At 36.4% G+C, this 20,761-nt stretch overlaps 1 protein-coding gene across 6 annotated transcripts in view; it reads right to left on the bottom strand.

Moving 5' to 3' along the window:
- The window catches only part of ATXN7L1 (ataxin 7 like 1), a 112,814-nt gene that overhangs the window by 55,359 nt on the left and 36,694 nt on the right, over positions 1-20,761 (bottom strand). For 5 of the 6 annotated variants that reach the window (XR_004239779.1, XM_032107206.1, XM_032107207.1 and 2 more), the window contains exon 3: positions 19,031-19,135. The exons of the other annotated variant lie outside the window; for it this stretch is intronic. Coding sequence is in view for 4 of the 5 variants with exons in the window: in XM_032107206.1 (XP_031963097.1) it covers positions 19,031-19,135 (105 nt within the window). In the remaining variant the exon portion in view is untranslated. The remainder of the gene's footprint in view (positions 1-19,030; positions 19,136-20,761) is intronic. 6 annotated transcript variants of the gene reach the window in all.

Here is a 20,761-nt window from a genome sequence, read left to right as displayed (position 1 = left end):
CTGAACCATGTATTCTCCCTGCTTTTGCCTTGCACTGTCTCTGCTGCCCTGATGGATGAGCTTAGCTTGCTAAACCAGCAGGAAACTAACCAAAGAAAGGGTGAAAAGTTGCTAAATCACAAACAGTGAATAGCTTTCCTCTATTATTTGATAATAAACTGAATAGCAGCGGGGAAGAGGATCCCTGGACTGGGTAGAAAGGGTGAGGTGTGAAGAGCATGCTCTGCCCTCTACAGCAGCATGCCTTCAGATCCATTTGGGACACCCTGCCACAGTGATAGTCAACAGAGCTGTAGAAAGGGCACTGATATCACCAACAGAGTGAGATGTCACCAACATCCCAGAGAGATGATAATGTGTTAAAGCTACTGAAGGTTTTGCTGCTGTTGAAACAGGTTCTTGCTTATTTTACAAGGACCATGATTGCCACTTGGTTATCAGTCCTTGCTGTAAAACAGCACCGCTGTACCTCATGACCTGTGGCTGCTCTCATAGCTGACTCTCCAACCCATATTGTCCTCTTCCAATCTTTATCAATCAAGGCTCAAAAGTTTATTCTCACAAAACATCACTGACCACTGTGCTACTTCAAACAGTGTTATTCTGGAAAACAATGGCAAGTGTGATAATCTGGCACCAATCACGTGATACTTGTACCACACTGACTGGTCTTAGTTAACCTATCTGCCTTCAGCTATGACAGCAGAGAGGATGTGACAAATATAGTAAGAATAAGTAACTAACTCTAGTATTTTGAGAAATGTGATTAGGAGTTTGTAAAGAACTGGATAAAAAAACGAGAGAAAACTTCACTCACTATCTTTGTGCATCACCAAGGAAAAGCACACTTCATTTTCAAGAACAAAACACAAAAACACTTAGAGTTGCTGAGCCTACTGGACACTGCAGACTTACTTCATCACTTACTTCTGCATATCTAAGAAAAGACTATTAGAGAAGTAATACAGAGTATGAGGAATTTGTCATAATGGTTCTCCACGACTTGGGACTTGACACTATTATAATATTAGTATCTTCCTTGAGAGACTAATACAGTTCATTAAAAAAAAATCTAATCCTGACAATGAAAATTCTCTATATCCTAAACTTAAAAATAAAAGCATTTTGCACATTTAATTGGCCCCAAAGTTTTCAAATAAAATATGAACTAGAAATACAACAGTTGCAGTATTTACTTAGTAAAACTTAGTTTTAAACTTCCATTTTTTTCCCAAACCTGTTTTAAACCAACTTAGTTACTCAAACCTCATTTTTCCATTAAAATAATTATAAAAATAAAGGAATTAAGAAAAATAATCTCACTACATTAAAATGAAGTTCTACATTAAAACAAAGTTTCACTATACCAAAATAGTCAACATGGAATAAATAAAACATAGGTTGCCCATCAGAAGAAAAAAAAGTGTGAAAGACAGTGTGAAACTGTTAGTAATGTTCATTTGCAGCACAAGCAAAGTGATTACTGCATTTCGTACAACACTATATGAATATTCCACACATCAGGAAAAGAAAAATCACTAAAGCAAGAGACATGTGGAAGCCTTTCAATAATGTAAGAATAGATGGATTACAATCAATGTTAAAAAAGCAAACTGCTACAAGATGAGACCTTTTCTGTAAATGGCTAATCCACATTAATAAAACCACTATTAAACATCACTGCAGGTAACAATTTACTTTAGATTTATATCAACTAAGCCAAAATATATTTTAATGTAACAGCAATGGGTTACATTTTAAAACTGTTTAGTCATTTTATCCATCAGCACAACCCCATGTTTCTAGGAATGCAAGTCATTTTTATTAGGCAGCCAGCTGCAGACATTGCTGGAACTACATAAAGTTCCAGAAAAACTGGGAAAATTACCATTCATATGCTTTCAAAAGCTTCCCAAACACATGAATGGAAGCTGTGTTTGAATGGCAAAAGTCAAACAATTTGGAAACTAGATTAAAGGAAATAAGTAGTGATTTATTTGCAGTGTATCTTTTCATTCCATATAAAAATGCCTGTGCTTAGTGACAGAGATTTGGTCCATACAAGAAGGTACTACAGCAATGATGCATTATGAAATAATCTTTAAAAAAATGAACTAGGAGCAACTGCTTTAAAGAATTACTTTCTTGCACAGAGCACCAGGGAAGGCAGTGATGACTAATGGGGAGAGGCGCTGCTCGGCCAGCTCAGTCCCACAGTGTGGGGGAGGCACTGCATACCAGGGAACACTTGCAGGGAACGTGAAACAGATACTCTTGTATTGCAGGGAAAGAAATAGGGCAGTAAAACAAATAACGTTGCTCAGCTTTTCCTCCTGTAGTATTTTTTTAATATAATTAAAAAAAACTGCTAAACGTCAGTGTAATCTCATGAAAATTCCCTTTACTTTCCTTTTGTAAAGCTAATACTGAATGAGTTTCTTACACATAGATGTCTATGCTGTATTCATCTAAAGAATATTAAGCCCAGGTCTCCATGTCCATTCCACATGACAATATGTGCAAAGCCCACATGATAAAATCTTAAATTTTATAATAATACTGATTCTCAAACTTCCATCATTCTTCCTTTTTACATGAAAATCAAATATTTTAAGCCATAGTACAGCTTCCTATAGTTACTGTGGCTGTCATTCTTCAATTTAAACAAGTTATTAATTATTACAGCTTTACCCAGCAAAACCTCTCATGCATATTTCTAGATGATCTAAAGAAACTTCTTGTTCTTAGTTTAAAAAGCAGAATTTAAATTCTTTTAAATATGTATACTTTTTTCTTTTAATAACAATAAAAACAGACAATGTTTCAAAATTCCCAGGAATATCTTCAGGTGATCTGAATGAGACAGTTAAGATACCCAACTGCAGTTTCTAATTGCATAAAAAGTAGAATTAGCTAATGTTACATTGACCACACTTTATCCTCTCAAATTTTAGAAAAGTTACATGGAGGTTCTTGGCAGAAACTTTGCAGACTTAGAATCCCCAAGCCATTTCTCCCACATAAGATCAGTATAAATCCTGCTAACCAAGGTGATCTCAAAGAAGTCAGCTACTACCTGCACAATGTAACATGCTTGTGCTATAACCATGGTTCTGCTTCCACTTAGAGGGTTCAATTATTTAAGAACAAACTGACATTCCTAAAACTAACTGTTAAATGGAATATTTAAAAAACCAATTGGGATGGATCTGTGTGGGTCAGCTGAAGCTGAGCTTTAAAGTGAAACATATCAGAAAATGGGAAAGGCAAAGCATAACAAGTAAAACCAGCTTAGGTCAACAATGATGCTGTTTCATCCAGTGCAAATGTCTTATGTGAATTGCACTAAAAAAAGAATCCTACTTGAAAGGGAAAGAAAGGAAAAAAAAAAAAGAAGGGTCAGGCAGGGTGAAATAGAGCCTTTAAAAGCCTGGAACAATTTGCAACACAAATACTGAGGAGCAAGCAGCTTCCTCTTTGAATGAAGCAAGGGTCTGACCCCTTCCTGTGTCACAACTCTCCGCACTTACTTAATGTTTTCTACTGGCAGTAAAACAAACATCAATTCTATCAGCTTCACAGACACATATGTATCAAAAAAGACACCATATTGTATGACATCCAGTTCTAGAAGAGATAAAGATGTATTTGAATGAGCATCTTCAGATGTTTGTTGCTTGAACTGCTCCATAACATTACTTGTGATGAAATAGCTCATAACTTAGACTTCATAAATAAACATTAACTTCAGTTTTTTACGCAGATCCTGTAATAACCTAAGAAAACAAAATGACTGCCATAAAATTTACAAGAAAAACACAAGATCATGGAGCAAATGGTACCTTAGCATCTCATACAACTCCAAAGTACGCCTTATAATGCTGAGTTAAGCTACACTTTATGCATTAATTTCCTTCATAGATGTAAAATATCCAGGTTAGATCTGCAGCTAGCTGACTCTTACACAGACACACACAAGTTTCAGATGATTATGTTAATTGAAGCTATGAAGGTTGTAATAGTTTTTCAAAAAATGAAAGTAGGAGTGGACCCCTCAAAATCCTGTCTGGATAGATCCGAGTGGAGCATAGTTTGCAATTTGCCAGAGCTAAAGAAGGAAAGGCTGCAAAGGGAAGGTACGATGTGCTGCCGCAACAGAGGAGGTAGTTCTGTTAGATCATACACACGTAAAAACACCACCTGCTTTACCTGTTTAGCAGTTGATATTATGCAACTCTGACTGCCAAGAGTCAACTGGCATTCATACATTCTCTTCCCATTAATCAGAATTTTCAGAGAGATAATTCTCTAAGTGTTAAAGAAAATAATAACATTGTATTTTCTTTTTTGTGTTATATGTATGTTTTAGGGAAGAAAAAAATGGTCAGTCTAACCCTACATTAAACATCAAAGTTTAAAACAACAAAAGCAAGACATTAGGCAATTCTAATAAAATGACATTAAACTAAGTTTAAAAACTGAAAATATTTCTGTTTTATAAAATGCAACTATGGAGCAAAATGTCAATGAACAATAGTTAAAGTCTTCCATTAAACTAGCTGGATTTAAGTGCTCAGTGGAATGAATTTGTTTCTATAGCTCTCTTTTTAAAATGTGGTACTTGAAGCTCTATGTATCCTTTATTTGAACTTTGTTTCATCTCAGTGATACTATCTTGATAGAATTGTCACTTTTAAACCCGTGAGTTAAAATACAAAATTAAACATGAGTTATCTTCTTAGGGAGTGCTTCTGGTACAAATGCTGACAACAACTTTGTAATTCCTTCATATAACTGCATCACATGATAAGCACCTGGAAATAAAACTGTGCTAGCACAGGGGATACTGAGTAACTTGGATCCCTCTGCAGATGAAAGCAAAGCACAAAAGGCTGAAGTCAGCTTTGCCAGGTTTCACTGACATAGATCTGAACATGCAAAGAAGAAAGACAATTCACTCCTTCCTGCCTGCATTCCCAAAATCTGCCTTTGTACTTTGACTTTTCATCACACAGAGCGAGAACAGGCCACTCACAAGTTCAAGATGACTGGGGATCCTCAAATTAGGGCAGAAGCAACAATTCAGCTTTGTTCCCTTACGCCTCCCTCCAGCTATTCGCTCTGAGCGCTAACAGAATCACCATGGGAAGGCAGGAAAGCATGGGGATAAATACTGGCACGAAGTGTTGAAGAGGAACAACCTAAGAGCATGCATAGGCAAGTATCTTCCCTTGACCCATGCTAACCATAAGATAAAATCTTTTCAACTGTCTGTTTCTAAGAAATCCTAAATTGGAGGATGGCTGAATAAATATTATAGTGATCTCAAAACTACTATTGTCTGTGAGACATGGTAGTCCAGTCTATGTGGTTTCGTTTCTCTAATTTATGAAAATACACTAGAGTGAAAGCTGTGAATGTAACATGGACTGGATATGCAAATATCCTGATCTGCCTCTCTTCCTAGCTCCCACAAAAAACGCCCAAACCCTGCTAAGTTCGTTCCTTGCTGCAGGATTGCCATTGACCTTTCATTCTTGTCCCTTTTCAAACGCAAAGACAGGCTAATTTTGAGCTAATTTATTTCCAGTCTGCCAGATAATGCTTATGGAGCTGTAGGGATCTGAGACATGGAAGAGAAGAAAGGCCAAAATACTCCAGTACTTCCCAGTCTGTCTTACAAACACTACTTGAAGTTTTCATGACTCCCAGGATTCCAAGCCAGAGCATGTGAACTCTGGTACTAGGATTATGTGTAACAGCTGTATGCACCTCCTTCTGCTGCTTTTGGGAGACAATATAAAGGGTACTTCATTTTTCATTGTGGTTTGTTTTTTTACCCTGTACTATTGTGTTTTTTACCCTGTACTATTATGATGCCATATGTTAGGGAATATTTAACTCAGTGTATGTATGGCCCATAGCTCTCTACTGGACCACCTAGACATGAATGATGTAATGGAATTATAAGGGAATGCTCAGGCTTTGCCAACCAACTCACTGCTAGTAACTGCTACCTGAGCATTCGGACTGTCCTCAAAATTACTTCATATGCACAACACATCAGTAGTTATCACTGGACCAGCAAACAAAGCAGCTGATATAATACGGCTTTTCCCCGTCAAATATCAATATACGATTCTCTGACAATTCTGTAACTGCCTTTATTTCTAACCTTACCCTGCCAAGGGATGCCAAGTATCTTACTCGTCAAAGTTAGGGACGAATTTGCCCTGTTACTCTGTTCAACAGCTGTAATTTTATGCAAAATAAATCACCAAAAGGAAAGAAGAAATCAGTGTGGACTGGAACTTGTGTTTTCCAGTAGCAGAAGCCCTCAGTCTGCAGGTGATTCTGTTCCTCTCAATCCTTTGCATTCCTTTTCCATATAAAACATGCAACTGGAGAAGCAGGCAAAGCCTCGAAAGCAGAATTGTTCCACCACTCCCTGGCAGATGAGATACCCAATTTTCATTAGCATTTCTTTACGGAAAGGAGAAAAAACACCTATCAACACCAGGTAGCCTGCTTAAAGGTGCCCTGATTCAACTCCCCTCAGATTTGGGAAGAAAAGTGTAAAGAGAATGTCCCACACTGCACATTTACTGTTCTAATCACCACACTAGTGGCTAAAGGAACAGAAATAATTTTGCAGACTTAAAATTTCATTTCCTCTGGGTTTTTTTTTTCCATTCTCTCAAAAGAGATTTTACCTCAGGCCAAGTGCAACAGTTCACCTCTATGGGCATGGAAATTATTTTGGTAAGAAAATGAGAGAAAAATCAGTTACGCTCAAGCCATTTTTTAATGTGAAAAACCTCTGTGTTTTCTTCTTCAGCAAGCTATAGGAAAAAAAATCCTGTTCTTTTACCAATTGCATCTACCCAGGAAGTGGCAATAAACCACTCCCTAGTAGTTATTTCAGAATTAAGGCTACAACTGCATTTGGGGTGCAATGGACAGGTCAGGCAATATATGTGAATACCTACAGAAATGCATAAACAAACATAGAAACTTGTGCACAAATAAAACTTTGCTTTGTTTATAGTCATGACAAAAATTATCTTTATGGTCCAGATGCCCCAAAGGACTTGGAAAACCCATTTCCAACTGAACTAGTGGCTTGGACAAGGGAAATCCAACTGACACAGTCTACTTAAACATCCAAGTGAAACGAGGCCGTGTATACACATCTCTTAAAGTAAAGATACCTGATGTTGAGACAGAACAGAAGGTTGCAACCCTCACCCAAAGGCTATAGAACTACTGACAGGCCAAGGAAAAGAAGGCAAAAATGGTCCTCAAAGAAAGAATTTAGCAATGGCATGCAGCAAGAGCCTGTATTAGTGCCTGAACTATTCAACATATCCAGAAATGATTGAAAAAAGGTGGTGGTTAGTGAGAGAACAAGATTTTTGGTATATAATTATTCAGAGTACTAAAGACTAAAATCAACAGATTGCAAAAAGACCTAATACTGACCAGTGTAATAAAATAGTAAATGAAATCAATGTAGGGAAATGTAAAGTGACAGACATGGAAGAAGAAAATGATCTTCACTTTATATATAAAATTATGGTCTTTCAATTATTATTACACAGTAATGAAACACTGGTCTTGTTACAGTTCTATGACACTATCATCTTAATGATCTGTGGTGGTCACAAAGGCAAACCAAACGTTAGGCAAGGAATACAGCACATCATGCCACTGCTTCCCTCCCTTCAAAATGGTTTAGATGAGTTAGGCAAGATATAAAAACACATAGGAAAGACATCGGGAGTTTCCACAAGTGACAATTAGACCAATTTAGACTTGTCAAACTGGATGAGTGATGACAGAGGAGGGTTATGGTGTACATTTATTATGAACATGGACAGGAAATGATTGATTGTTGCTGGTTCAAAAACAAACCAAAAAATGAGGTATTTCTTCACACAGTGTACAGCTAAGTTTTAAAGTTTTAAGAATCCTTTCCAAGGGACTCCATAGCTCTCAAGTTTCCATTAGGTTCAAAAAGCCCACACTGTGTCAACAGAATTGTTTAGCAGCACAGTGACAAATACCAGATTTTTCTTTTCAAGGTTTCCTTTTTTGCTGCACCATTTCGATACTCATCTAACTAAATGTGCAGTTCTGCACTGTGCTCTTCTTCACAGCTTTATCTGTCTGGTCCTGACTATGCCTTTCCTGCCCATGCAGAAATGCTGAAACTTTTACTGCTCCTTCAGCATTCTTGCTACATACATCCGGTATTAGACAGTGACACAAAGATTTATTTAAACTGCAAACTAATCCTTTGTTGTCCTAGCCAGATTTAAAAGCATTACTTCCACTCATATCTTACAGTTTTCATCTATGTAGAATCACAGAATGAGAAACACTTGTCTTCAGACTCATTAGGACATGCACAGTACTTCCACAAGATTGAGAAAGCTTAAAGAACACACAAGGATGCACTGGTCTCCACAGTTCCTGCAGTCCTGTCAACATGACACACAAACTAAATATGTCTGAGTCACCTATAATCAGTGTAGACCTTTATAGTATTGTTGGCCAATTACTGGTCCAAATTTCAGCTTGCACAGATGTATTCCTGCTTCAATATTTTAAGGTAGAAGTGGCACTGAAAAGAGACTCTTCCCTGTCAATCCTAACCAACTGAATTAAAAAGTGAAATAGATTTTCAATCACCAATCTCAAACTTAAAACCTGAAACTACATTTAATTTTTAAAAAATTTTAAAAAATCAAAATTCTCTAGTTACCCAATTAATAAAGCACAACATTGATTACATACTCATGAAAAGAATACCTTATAAGACAGATGGAATGAACTGAAAGCAAGTGTATGAAATAATGATACATTATTGCTTGCCTTAAACACATTTCTCACATGTAATGCTTGATATTTTATGTAAGTATGCTATTCATTATACTTCCCTGGTTGCAGAGCAGATGCTAGGCATGATAAAAGAGTATTTCACAGAAACAAGAAGTCTGCCCAAAAAAAAAGTGGGTGGAAAAGTATGTTATTTCCCAGAACACTAGTCAAAGAAAATGTTCCTAGTTAACAGCATCACTAACCTCACAAACACAAATAGTTGGTGAGGCAACTCTTCTAAATTTTATTCAGACATCTTAACAATAGGTAGGTTTTGGTGCAGGAAGCTAAATCAAGTATTTGAAAATTAACCATAATGAAAATACACACTCAATAAGGTGAACCAGTAGTCCATCATTATTTGCATAACACTTTAAACAGTTCTCTCACTGAATCATGAATAATATGATTTTTTAATCTATCTAAATGAATGCAAAAAAAAAAATATTTTGAAAACTGAAGCCTACAGTGTGTCTAACCTACCTGTAATAATAAAACACATTTTAGAATAAGGCCTAATTCAGTATTTTACATTTTAATGTGACAATTATTACATTAATATCACCAGTTAAAGATAATAGCAATAAGCCATTAAGATAATTATATGAATCACTACAGCAGTATGAAATGGGAAACACAAGGAGCTTCAGATATATTTGAAATGATGAGAACTTTAAGTACAGTATTGTATGCCCACAAATAAAATGTTTTGAATAGATTTGGCACTAGTCAGGTACCAAGAGGCTGTGTACTATTATTACAATGAAATAAACAGAACTCAATAGATTTTAAACATGGGGCTGTGACAAACATGTTTGCATACTAGATGAAAAAAAAACCATTAAAATAAGCAAGAATAAATATTTTTAAAAATTAAACAGGTATACAAAGTCTAGGATAAATATTACTACTGAAAACTGTGGGAAAAGTAATTTGCAAACCTTGTACTAGTGAGTTTCTCACAGGTGAGATTTCCCTGTACTAAAAATAAGAGATTTTTTTAAACACCGAATAAAAAAATAATTTCTTCATGAAAGGTATTTAATGTAACTAATTCCAGCTTGAAAAAAAAAAAAAAGTTCTTGAAATACATCCCAGTATTTAATTTAGTTGCTGTCCATTGCACATCTATTAACAAGGACATAAGACTACCTTGCCATCTGCCTGTGTGCCAATGGACTTTTGTATTACCCACTACACCCTAAGTGGCCCGCAGATGTTAGGAAAGGCAACACAAACATTGCTGGAAAGAAGCACTTCAGCCTCTCAGAAGCAGTACTTCCAGAACCTAATAAACTGCCATTCCAGTTTTCTTTCCACTCAGCAGTGTGCATAACAAGACAGCTGTGAGTGCCACAGCTGTGTTCTGGGGTCATCCAACCTCCTCCCAGGCCCAGTTCTCCAGCTCTGAAGTACGCCCAAGAGGAGTTGCAACTCCAGCCCCACCTGCCACCTCACTTGCAGGCTCAGCAACCACAACTCATGGCACAGGAGATGTTCAGCTGCCAGAGGAGACACTACCCCAAAAAAGTGCTACTCCTTATGCAAGGAAAAGCCCAATAGTTAATAGATAGGAATCAACTTTATGAGCCAGCTTACAGAAAAATTTTAATACAAGGACAGTAAGAAATTCCTAGACTTGTGATATGCTTTAAAAGAAAATGCTAAATGATAACACAGTAGAAATTGCTACGTTCAGAAAATTAACTAAACCCAAAATACTTAGACAACTACTAAAAGTCATGGTAAGTGGGGAGGGCTATATGCAGACATGACTTCTACAGACTTGAAATGGAGCTTACAATATTTGGTAGTGGCTAATTCAAATGTTAATTACCTTCTGTAACACATGCAAAGTGAAACACTATTACCAAAAAATCCTACATCCCACACAAAAAAACTCTACCACATCTTCTTTGTCTAATCACATGCAGGAAGTACAAAGAGATAACAGAGAGACAAGACGGGCTCTTAACACTCCTATACTTTTGAATGCAGTGAAGAAGCAATGACTTGTTATTTGGGTCTTTTGCAAATTTAGGTTCCATTTCAAATTTTCTCTCTTTAGAGTACACCACAATTTGATATAAGAAGGATTTTCATCTTGCTTATCCTTTACTCACCAAAACACTTCCCAACAGTGACTTCAAGAAGCTCTTAATTCTGTTTTGGACTTTGTCTGGGAATAGGACCATAAAGTCTTTTAAAAATTATTTTTAAAAACACTCCTTCTCTAAGATAGAAAGCATCCACCTTACTCAGTAAGACACATTATGGAAGACTTCAAGCTGAATACTCCAAATTTTAATTTTGTCAGATTTTTACAGATTATGACAGAAAATTTTCACTACACTTCTCTCCTCTCTCCCACTATCACAACCCCCATCCCTCCACCAATGAAGCAGCCGAAAGACTGATGCACTAAACACAGCCCTGTAAATTATAGTATGTAGGAAATTAAACTTAAGCCTAATGCTACAGTCAACCTTCAACAGCTGAGTTCTATTAATGGACACTCCTTAAAAGAAATCCTTATTGGTTACTATTTAAAACTACAACTCTATTAAAATCTTGACTGAAAGAAATTACATGTGATACATATCGCCCATCACTGCCATGACAACACCCAGTTCAAGTTTGTACTGCATCCTTTACCACAATTTATCCGAAGTAAAAAAGTACAAAAAGGTTCACTAATCAAATACTATCAATGAATACACAATGTGAAAGAGATAAGTTAATTTATAATGATAGGGATTACATGTAAACTGGAATAATAAGACTTCCAGTGCACTGAAAAGCCCAGTGTCATTATTACTCTTTCAATCTCCTTCCTATGTGGGTTTATTTAAGATCAGCATTGTAAAATTACAGCACAGTCAAGGCACTGTAAAGAACTTAATAGAAAACATCAAGGGAAAAGACAATTAATTGATGTTTCACTTCCAGACTTCAATTTCATGCACAGGACCAGAAACAGGGGGAGGGTGTGCAGGTTATTATGCGGAATAGCAACTGCATACGAGTGGCATTCTGTTAACTGCTGAATGTATTCTCTCGTTAAATACTTACTGCTCTCCAATGCAAAACCCTTTGAAATTCAAAGTGCTGAAGAGTTCCTGCTTTGTCATTCAAAGAATCTTTTGAATTAAGAAATTTTCAATTATTGACACATCAACCCAAGGCCAAGTTATCTGTGGGAAGTTGTCAGCTTCCTACTTACACCACTTCTTGACCTTGTAACTCTTCATGTATCATATCTGAACTTAGCTGTTCTGGGTTCTGTCACTGACGATGAATTAGTAACAAGAAAGAAAGCAATTGAAGCAGCAGGATGATACCAAAAAGCAGAAAATACCAAAAAAAGCCAACCCTGTTCAATATTGTGCTACTTGCTTCTAAGGAAGCAGGTCAGCAGGTCTGAACACAGCTCCACTTTTAATTCACATGCTAGACTAAGTAAAGAAAGCACAACAAACTCCTTCGAGCCTTGAGCAGGTCTCAGCAACCTGCAAGGTGAAGACATATTACATTGCTGTTGTTCTGAACATCAGATGCACATTTTTCAGTCCCATCACAGTCCGTCCCTTTGATCTTGGTGTTACTTTCTACATTCAGGTTCGCTTTGTCTGATACGTCTCTGCTGCAAAAAAGCATATGCTGTCTTGCTTTAGCCTGGGTTATGGAGGGCCTGTTTTCCTCTCTTAGGAGGTGGAAGGTGAGAGAATAGCTCCTAGGTAGTAAGGTTACTAAATAAAAATCTCTTGCTTCCTGGACAAGTAAGTACAGAGAAGACAGGATTTTGTTGTCATTATTTTTCTTGAATGAACATCATCTTGTCAATCTATCTTTCAGTGAAAATATAAAAAAGCCCAGGACCGTTTCCAGTCCTGAATGAGCACAGTAGCCAATACAGAGGTGACCAACACTCTCACACATACAAGCATCTATGAGGGATTTTTCTTCATTGTATCATTTGAATCAAGTATTGAAATGTCAGCTGATTGCCTTTTGTGCAGCTAAGTGCTTTTCTGCATCTGGCCAGACTCTATTAGCAGTTAGCATATAAAGAAAGCAAGATTTTGTAACAGAATAAACAAAGGCAGAATTTGCGTTTTTGTACCTATTCAGAGTCTCAAGAATTGCTGACCGCCTAAAAATATGTCACTACAAGAATATGTAAGGAAAAAGATAATTCAAAGGAGTGCTGGTTTAGTTTTGCTTCTTAATGGGTAATAGTCACTCAGCCTGGATGGTCCATACAGGAATGTACTATTGGACTACTCCAAGAATGGTGCAAAAGATAGCTGGTGACCCCAGTTTCACAGTGTCTGCCATTATGCTGGACTTGGAAATCTTACAAGGATGTGAACATGACAGACGCACAGGCACCATTGCAGGAACTACAGCTTAGATTTTCATCACTGGCAGAAGACAGAGGTTTATGCTGCTGGCTTTTGTCTTGAGAACAAGATTTCTGATAGAAAGACTGTAAAGCTACTGAAACTTTTTTCAGAAACAAGGGATTTCCAATTTAGAGCAATGGAAATTAGTGTGTCAGACAAAATCAGAGTATCCTAGGCCATCACATAAATAAAAATGTACATATAAGATACAAAAAAACATTCAATTCCATCTTCCCTCTGTCTCCACCCCTACCAAAAGAAAAACTTGGAATCTTGTCTGTTTAGCTGCTACTGTTTCCATTTTGGAAAAAAAAGCTGTAGGGACAAGACCAATTTTTATTATTTTAATTCTTTTACGCAGTGAAACCTAAACATGTGACAAGTATAAAGTTATTTAATCAATAATGATATCATAGAACAAGTTTTGACAAGGCTATGAAAAAAGAAAATTGCAGTAACAGAAGGAGAATCACTCAAAATGTCATTGCCCTTTAAGGGCACAAAAGTGCCTCTGACAAAAGGTCAAGTGCCGTGAATAAAATATTAACAATTACAAACCCCCAAACATTTGTATTTAATAAAAAACAAGGTATTGAATAATTGAGAATATAAAACCAGAATAATCTGTCAAATGTGACACTGACACCTCTACCAAAATCCCTACGCAAGAAAGGTGCTAACTAGTAATGTTCAAGCTAGTGTTAAGAAAGCAAATAATTCTTATTCATACTGAAGTTCACCCTTCTTGTCTTTAACCATGGTTCATTAAATTGTAACACACAACTAGCACAATGTAAAATAGCTAGTCTGAGTAATTCAAAATATATAACCTCTCTCAGGAAAATAATTATGATACAGAAGGGAAAATAATTTATTTATATTCTTCAGTGCTCCATTACTTTCTAGTTTGTTTTTCTTTTAAATGACACACAGCCAAATGAAAGGATAAAACAGAAATATCCCTTTGCAACTTACAGGATGACATGAAGATACTAATCCAAGGATTTCTAACTCACAAGTAATGAAAACCAAGTATAGTTTTTTTTACTTTTTTAAGGAATAAGAATTTCTACTTCTTAATTTGAAGCCTGTTAGAAGAACGTTACAGACAGGCAGGATCAATGAGCCTCCAGTAAAGAAATCAGCACAAAATAGAGGTCTTTGTGGTCATTTCTCCTTGATGAAGCAAAATTGGTTTCCTCTGAGTTGTATGATACAACTTCATCAAATGGGGATCTTAACTATTCAATTAATTAAGATACCATCCACAGCTTTGGAAACTGCTCCAGAGCATGTGTGGAAGAGTTCTTTGATGGTTATACTGCTCCTATTGTTTTACCAAGCAGCACTATTTAGCTTGGCTAATTCACCTCTTCCCTCCCTCCTCCCAACTTTTTTTTTTTAACACTTTCCCATCATTAATTTGTTTCCTCCAACAAAAGTCAAGATGTCTTGACAAGGTCTCTAAAAGTGTACACTGCTTGAACCTCACTGTGCCACAGCTACCTTTTATGAGAGATTTTCCTTTTAAATGGGAAAGACTAAAGAAATGAGACTATTACTGTACAAAACATTTAAAAAAATAACCAGAACTGTATCTGATGCTCTTCAGTCTAGTAAAGGACAATGCAGTATAAGAATATGAAGCTTTAATCTTTCTGAGGACTAAGAAAAATGAAAATGTCTCCTGGGAAATGGCACAGGGTGCCATCTTCACCAGTATTTCACAATGACACAGAACTGGAGTTAACAGAAGTCATAGGGACAGAGTTAAGCATAGATTGCCAGCCTAGAAGTCTCCTAAACAAACAGCAAGAACATTATCCTATTTCAGTATTGTACTATGGTACAATATTCTGATGTTCCAATAAGTGATCTTCATTGAGGTTGGCATTTGAGAAAGAATTAAAATTTTCTGAAAATCAAAACTACAGTTCCTCACATGCCAAGTACACTTAGGAATGCTACAAGCTGCATATTGAGACTGACTTCTCATTTCAAACTACTTTGTGGAGGGATAAATACAACTACATGTTTGCACATTAAAAAAAAAAAAGCAAATCAAAGATACTCTACCACTATGTTACTCAAAAAAAAATTACTTCAGAAGTAAACACCACTATTTCAACCCTATTGTTGATGACATTACGACATACTATTTTTTAAGAGCACAATAATACTGAACAACCTCAAGAAATTATTTGATTTACATGGTTTATCCAGCAGCCTATAACAGCAAGTCTCTTTCAGGTGGGCTTAAATCATATATAAATGAATGGTTTAATCCTTACAAATGGATATGTTTATCCTGCAGATGCAAGGATATGAAACTGCTCTTAAAAATAGCTCAGTATTTCTCTGACTTAGGAGCTAGAACAGATATGTTACCTTGAAACAGCAAACTTCATGTTGTGTTCACTATATATGCTCTCAAGCCCAGCAAGTCAGTCCTCTAATTAGCCAGATCTCTTCTTTTACCTTCCTGATTTCTACTGCCTAAGGTTCTATGATGCACTGCCTGCCATTAAAAATAGCTTGAACCATAACCAGATTTTTCTTTTTTTCTGCTTGATATTCCTGGAATCAAACCCTTAAAAGTTAAACAACATCTGCCTCTATAATTTTCACAACTTTCCAGAGCCATCAACAAGGATGGCTGCCACATGTCTGAAAAGAGAGGCAAATGAAACAGTGGGTCTTCTTATGCTCTGGAGAAAGGCAGATGCCAGCAAGGGCTCAAGAGAAGTGTTACAAAAACCTTTGCTAAACTAAAACATTCCATTGCTGCTCCGAAGCCAAGACCTTCAAGTTACAATGCAGGGAACCTAGAAACATAAAGCATGTGCCTGGCATGGACCTAATTTCTTACTGAGAGGATATGGATTGGATCTTACCAGGGATATTAGCAACAAACCACACTTTGTGGGAGATTCTGGAATAGATTTCTACAAGTCCTTGTCAGTAGCAATAAAGACTCCCCATGATACAACCTACAAGAGCCAAAAAACCAGTAGTGCCTTCTAATGCTTTCTCATTCCATTGTCCATGTTATAACTTTGAAGCTGCAATTCAAGACATGTATAATAATGCATTTTGTGGTAAATATGATAGTCTAAAATACCTCAAAGTATACTGACAGACATGCCCAGCATCACTGAATTTACAAGCATTCTGCTGCATCCTCTAATTAAAGAAACACTGATCCACCAAAATGAATGTGTCTGAAGGTGACAAAACTCTAAATAGAATAGAAAATCAAATATTCCTGCTTTACAGAAAAGTTCTGTGCAGCCAGAATCTATGTCGCAAATGAGGCCTTGTCCAGACCTTCTCAATGGACTACTGGAACCATAACACATCCAGCAAAAAATTATTCAATCACAAGCAGTTAATAGTTGATGTGTTTTCTAATGGGAGATTTTTATCATTTTCTAAGAAGACAATGCAACTTCAGAACAATTAATAACATCTCTGTGTAGCTCTTCTTTAAATCTTATTCATTTCTTATGAAAACAACTATAAATTAGTAGATTCATTTCATATACTCAAGATGGTGTACTTTTAACAGATTAATTTTTTGAAAATTATTAGTTATTTTACAACAATTCTTGAGACCCTGAAGAAACCTTCTATCTTCTAAAACTTCTTTTGTATGGTTTTAGTATAATACCTTTACTGTTTCTTCTTTAAAACAAAATAATTTATATATTTAAAGCTCTTTCACACCCCTTTCAGCAATATTGCAGTATACCTTTCCTGAAACAAGTCTGACTAGATTAAGTACAATCTTCAAGACCTTTGGTCAACTATTCTCTGGGGGTTTTTTAACACAACCTAGTTTTTTTCCAAGTCTTTATTGGCCTTAGGCTCTTAAATCAAGCAATTCAGAACTTAACATTCAATCAACCAGTGTAAAAGGATTGGTATAATGAAGATGAAGTAAATGGAATAGCAAAAATAATGGAGTAATGGAGAAAAGAGAAAACCAGACAGTAACAGACAGGATCTTTGTAGTTTACATGCACTACACTAACACTGATGGCAACATACTACTTACAAAGAGCTCAAAAATCCTTTCTAACACAGAGTAATTTACTCTCACCTAGAAGTAACATCATTCTATATGCGTGCTACATGAAAACAGGACCAACATTCACACTGCTCACCAAAGCAGGTTCATGCCCAGGAAAGAGCACAGCTATGGAAGGCTACAGCAAGGCCTCCCACAGGTTCCTCTGTCCTGAAGCACATTCTATTGATGCACGAGTTCAATGTTTATGTACCCACTGTACCTACAACCATATGCAGAGAAGCTTTTCTGTTACTCACTGAAAGAATCCTAAGATACCTGAAGCTCGGCAGAAATGAACCATGTAAGACTAAGGGCAAGAAACAAATTTTGAAAAGAAATAGCAGGATGGCTCGTTAACACACTAAAATCGACACCTGCCCCCACCATTAAATTAATAAGCCCTTTTCACCCTAGAAAATACTTTCAGATCTTTTCTTATTCACTGGATAGAAAAGCTGTATTTCACTATTACCGTTTTTTCACAATTATTTCAATCTAGGTCAAAGCTGGGGCAAGTCTTAAAACTGCCTCCCAACATGAATGCAGTTGCTCCTGGTTGGTTGTTAGCAGCCCGTCCATACAAACACAAGCCAGTAATCTGGTAATAATATCTTTCAAGAAAATAAACTACTTTTCTGTCCATCCCACTTACATTTTTCCATTATTGAGTTGCTTTGTTGTCAAAAAGACTAAAAGAGGTACAGGATTTGTGAAGTTTACTTGTATTTAGACAAGTAAAATCTGGGCTATTCTTTTTCTTAATGTATTTAATTGATTCCATCATCAGTAGTAGCCGCCTTTCATTATTATGCAATCGCCTTCAAATTATTTTGATTTAACTAAATTTTATTAAACCTCCTACAAAGCTAGCTATGCCAGTCACTCTTTGTACATCTTAAAAAAACCAAACAAAAGAACAAAAAAAAAATCACCACAGAAACAAATCACTGAACAAATAACAAATAAACAACTAGACAAGTAATAAATAAACCAGACCTTGGGATTAAGTTTTTCAGAAATAATTGAAAGTAGTTTGTTAATCAATACCAAAAATTTCTAACTGGAGTAACTCTGCTTTCAAAGAGCCAACATTAAAATCGTCATCTCGTTGTTGTCATACTAAATTGAGAAATGAATACCTGCATATGTCTGCTGCTTCTCAAGATTCTCTTGAAAAATGTTAATTTAAGAAATGTGTCTCAAAATGCCAATTTTGTAAAAAATTAAACATTATGATAAATATAAAAATATACCCTATATATAGTTATGCATGAATCCCACCAGAAAACAATCCATAACATCCAACTTCTAGTTAATGTAGATCAGTATCATAGACCTCACTTTGGAGCTTTGAGAAAAGACAATCCAGTGTTAGATCATAATAGTTTTAGCCTAGCTAGTCCCTAACTAACAGGATTTATCTATTGTAACAGGTTAATTTATGATGACAAGTTCAACTTGAAAAGCTCAGCTTCTAGAACAACTACTTTAACTTCCTCTACAGGAAATACGCTCATTTGAAGGCACTGCTGGTATTTTCTGTGGAAAGAACACAAGATAACCAGAAAAGTCTATTTGCAACGCCTCTGTTATGATTGTATGCAATGATTCTTAAGAGAGCCATACGCCAGTTTGGCACTGTAATTCAGGAAATAAAACATTCACTTACCGCAGTGTGACTGGAAAACCTGTGGCTTGACTACCTGATTGCAGATATTGCACACTACAAGATAGAAATCATCATGAGCTGGATAATGGCCAAATAAGTGCATATCTGTGGGAAAGTTAAAAATATATACAAGAATTAGAAATTATGCTTTAAATATATATTAAGAAAAAAAATTGAAAATACTGTAGGGCCGTTACTGTTATATTAATTTATACAAAGCAAATGTATGCATTGCTCCATAAGAGCTTCTTACTATGTTAAAGAGATGTTTTTTCCCTCTTTTGGATTTCAAGGTCCTGTACTAATGCTGCAGTCTTATCCCTCAGTCTGAGTCAGAACACAGACTGCAACACCTTTTCTTAACACTCACTGCCAAGAAGTGGAATAAGGATTTCTGTACTGGTCTGTACAGAATACTGTACAAAGGAATATTGTTTTAAAAATCTCTGCCTAAAGATCCTTATAGAAAACACATTGCATAGGTTATGCTCCAAGTTATAATATTCCAAGCTTGACTATAAGTTGCTTGAGAAAGGCTCCTGTTTAAAAGCTAGTTATAGTAACCAAGGTCAAAGACCCTACAGCTTAAAATACAGCCAGGATGCCATGCCATATGAAATTTCTGATTCTGTGCAAATGCCCTTCCCTAGTTCCAACACCCTGCTGTTTGTCCCCAACAAATACTGTGGGAAAAGACAAAGTTGGTTAATGAGGTATTTCTTGGGGATGGTATGAGGAATTTAATGAAATCCACAGACAGGTACAGTCAGATGATGACAGGCACTTGTCCCTCTCAGCTGAAACACATAATGCAATACATGAATTCTTAAGCCATTACAGACAGAGTAAAATGGGCTTAAATTACTAACTGAAGACCTCAGAACTCCAACATTACAAGTGAGGTAACCTGTTCTACTCTTCATTGCTATAACTTAAGAACAAGCACACATACTCATCTACCACAGCTCAGCTTAAGAGGACAAAACTCCAGTCGCTTTTATGCATTTCAGTGGGATCATGTCACCATACTCAGTGTTGTTAATGAATGTGCTGCTGCATTAGTAACCCCATGCCAAGTACTGGCCCCACAGATCACACTACCTCTCCGATTATAAAAATAAAGATGTCGTAAATTTCAGAGGTATTCAGAAGCATCTGAAATCTATTACAGAACTTGCAAATGCAGACTGAAATATTAACCTGGTGCCTTTTAAACAGGAGGAAAACTGAGAGGACAAACGTACAACAGCAGCTGTGATTGATAAACATCAAAAACTAAATCCTACTTCTGCAGTAAGTCACGCATTTCTAAAAAATAGCGATTTCTTTCAAAAACTGACTGAAGCAGGTACCTTATTTCACTAGTTCTTAACCAAAGCAATTATTTTGGCCCTAGAACTACTTTCACAAGTAATTCTGCCCTGGTCTCTGGCACTGTAGGTAACATCACTGCTTATGATGCCAATACTTGGCACAATGAAGTGTATAATGTCTTCAGTTCCCAAAAAGCCCAGAGGAACGGGACACCACACTCATGGGAATACAGGCAGTACCACAAATAGATCCAAAGAGGCTCACTCAAGAATTCTTGGGCACAAACCAGCCTCATCAACCTGCAGGCATTTCATAGTATGATATGATGTGAATTGTTCCTTTATCCACTGAAAACCAAACCCCTTTCTCTTACTGCTTGTACAAGGCTATGAAATCCAGTTGAAAGGTTAACCAGAC

This window comes from Corvus moneduloides, chromosome 4 (assembly GCF_009650955.1).
Source record: "Corvus moneduloides isolate bCorMon1 chromosome 4, bCorMon1.pri, whole genome shotgun sequence".
Taxonomy (NCBI): domain Eukaryota; kingdom Metazoa; phylum Chordata; class Aves; order Passeriformes; family Corvidae; genus Corvus; species Corvus moneduloides.
Note: the sequence above shows the minus strand (reverse complement) of the source record. Positions and strands in the feature narration are given on the sequence as shown.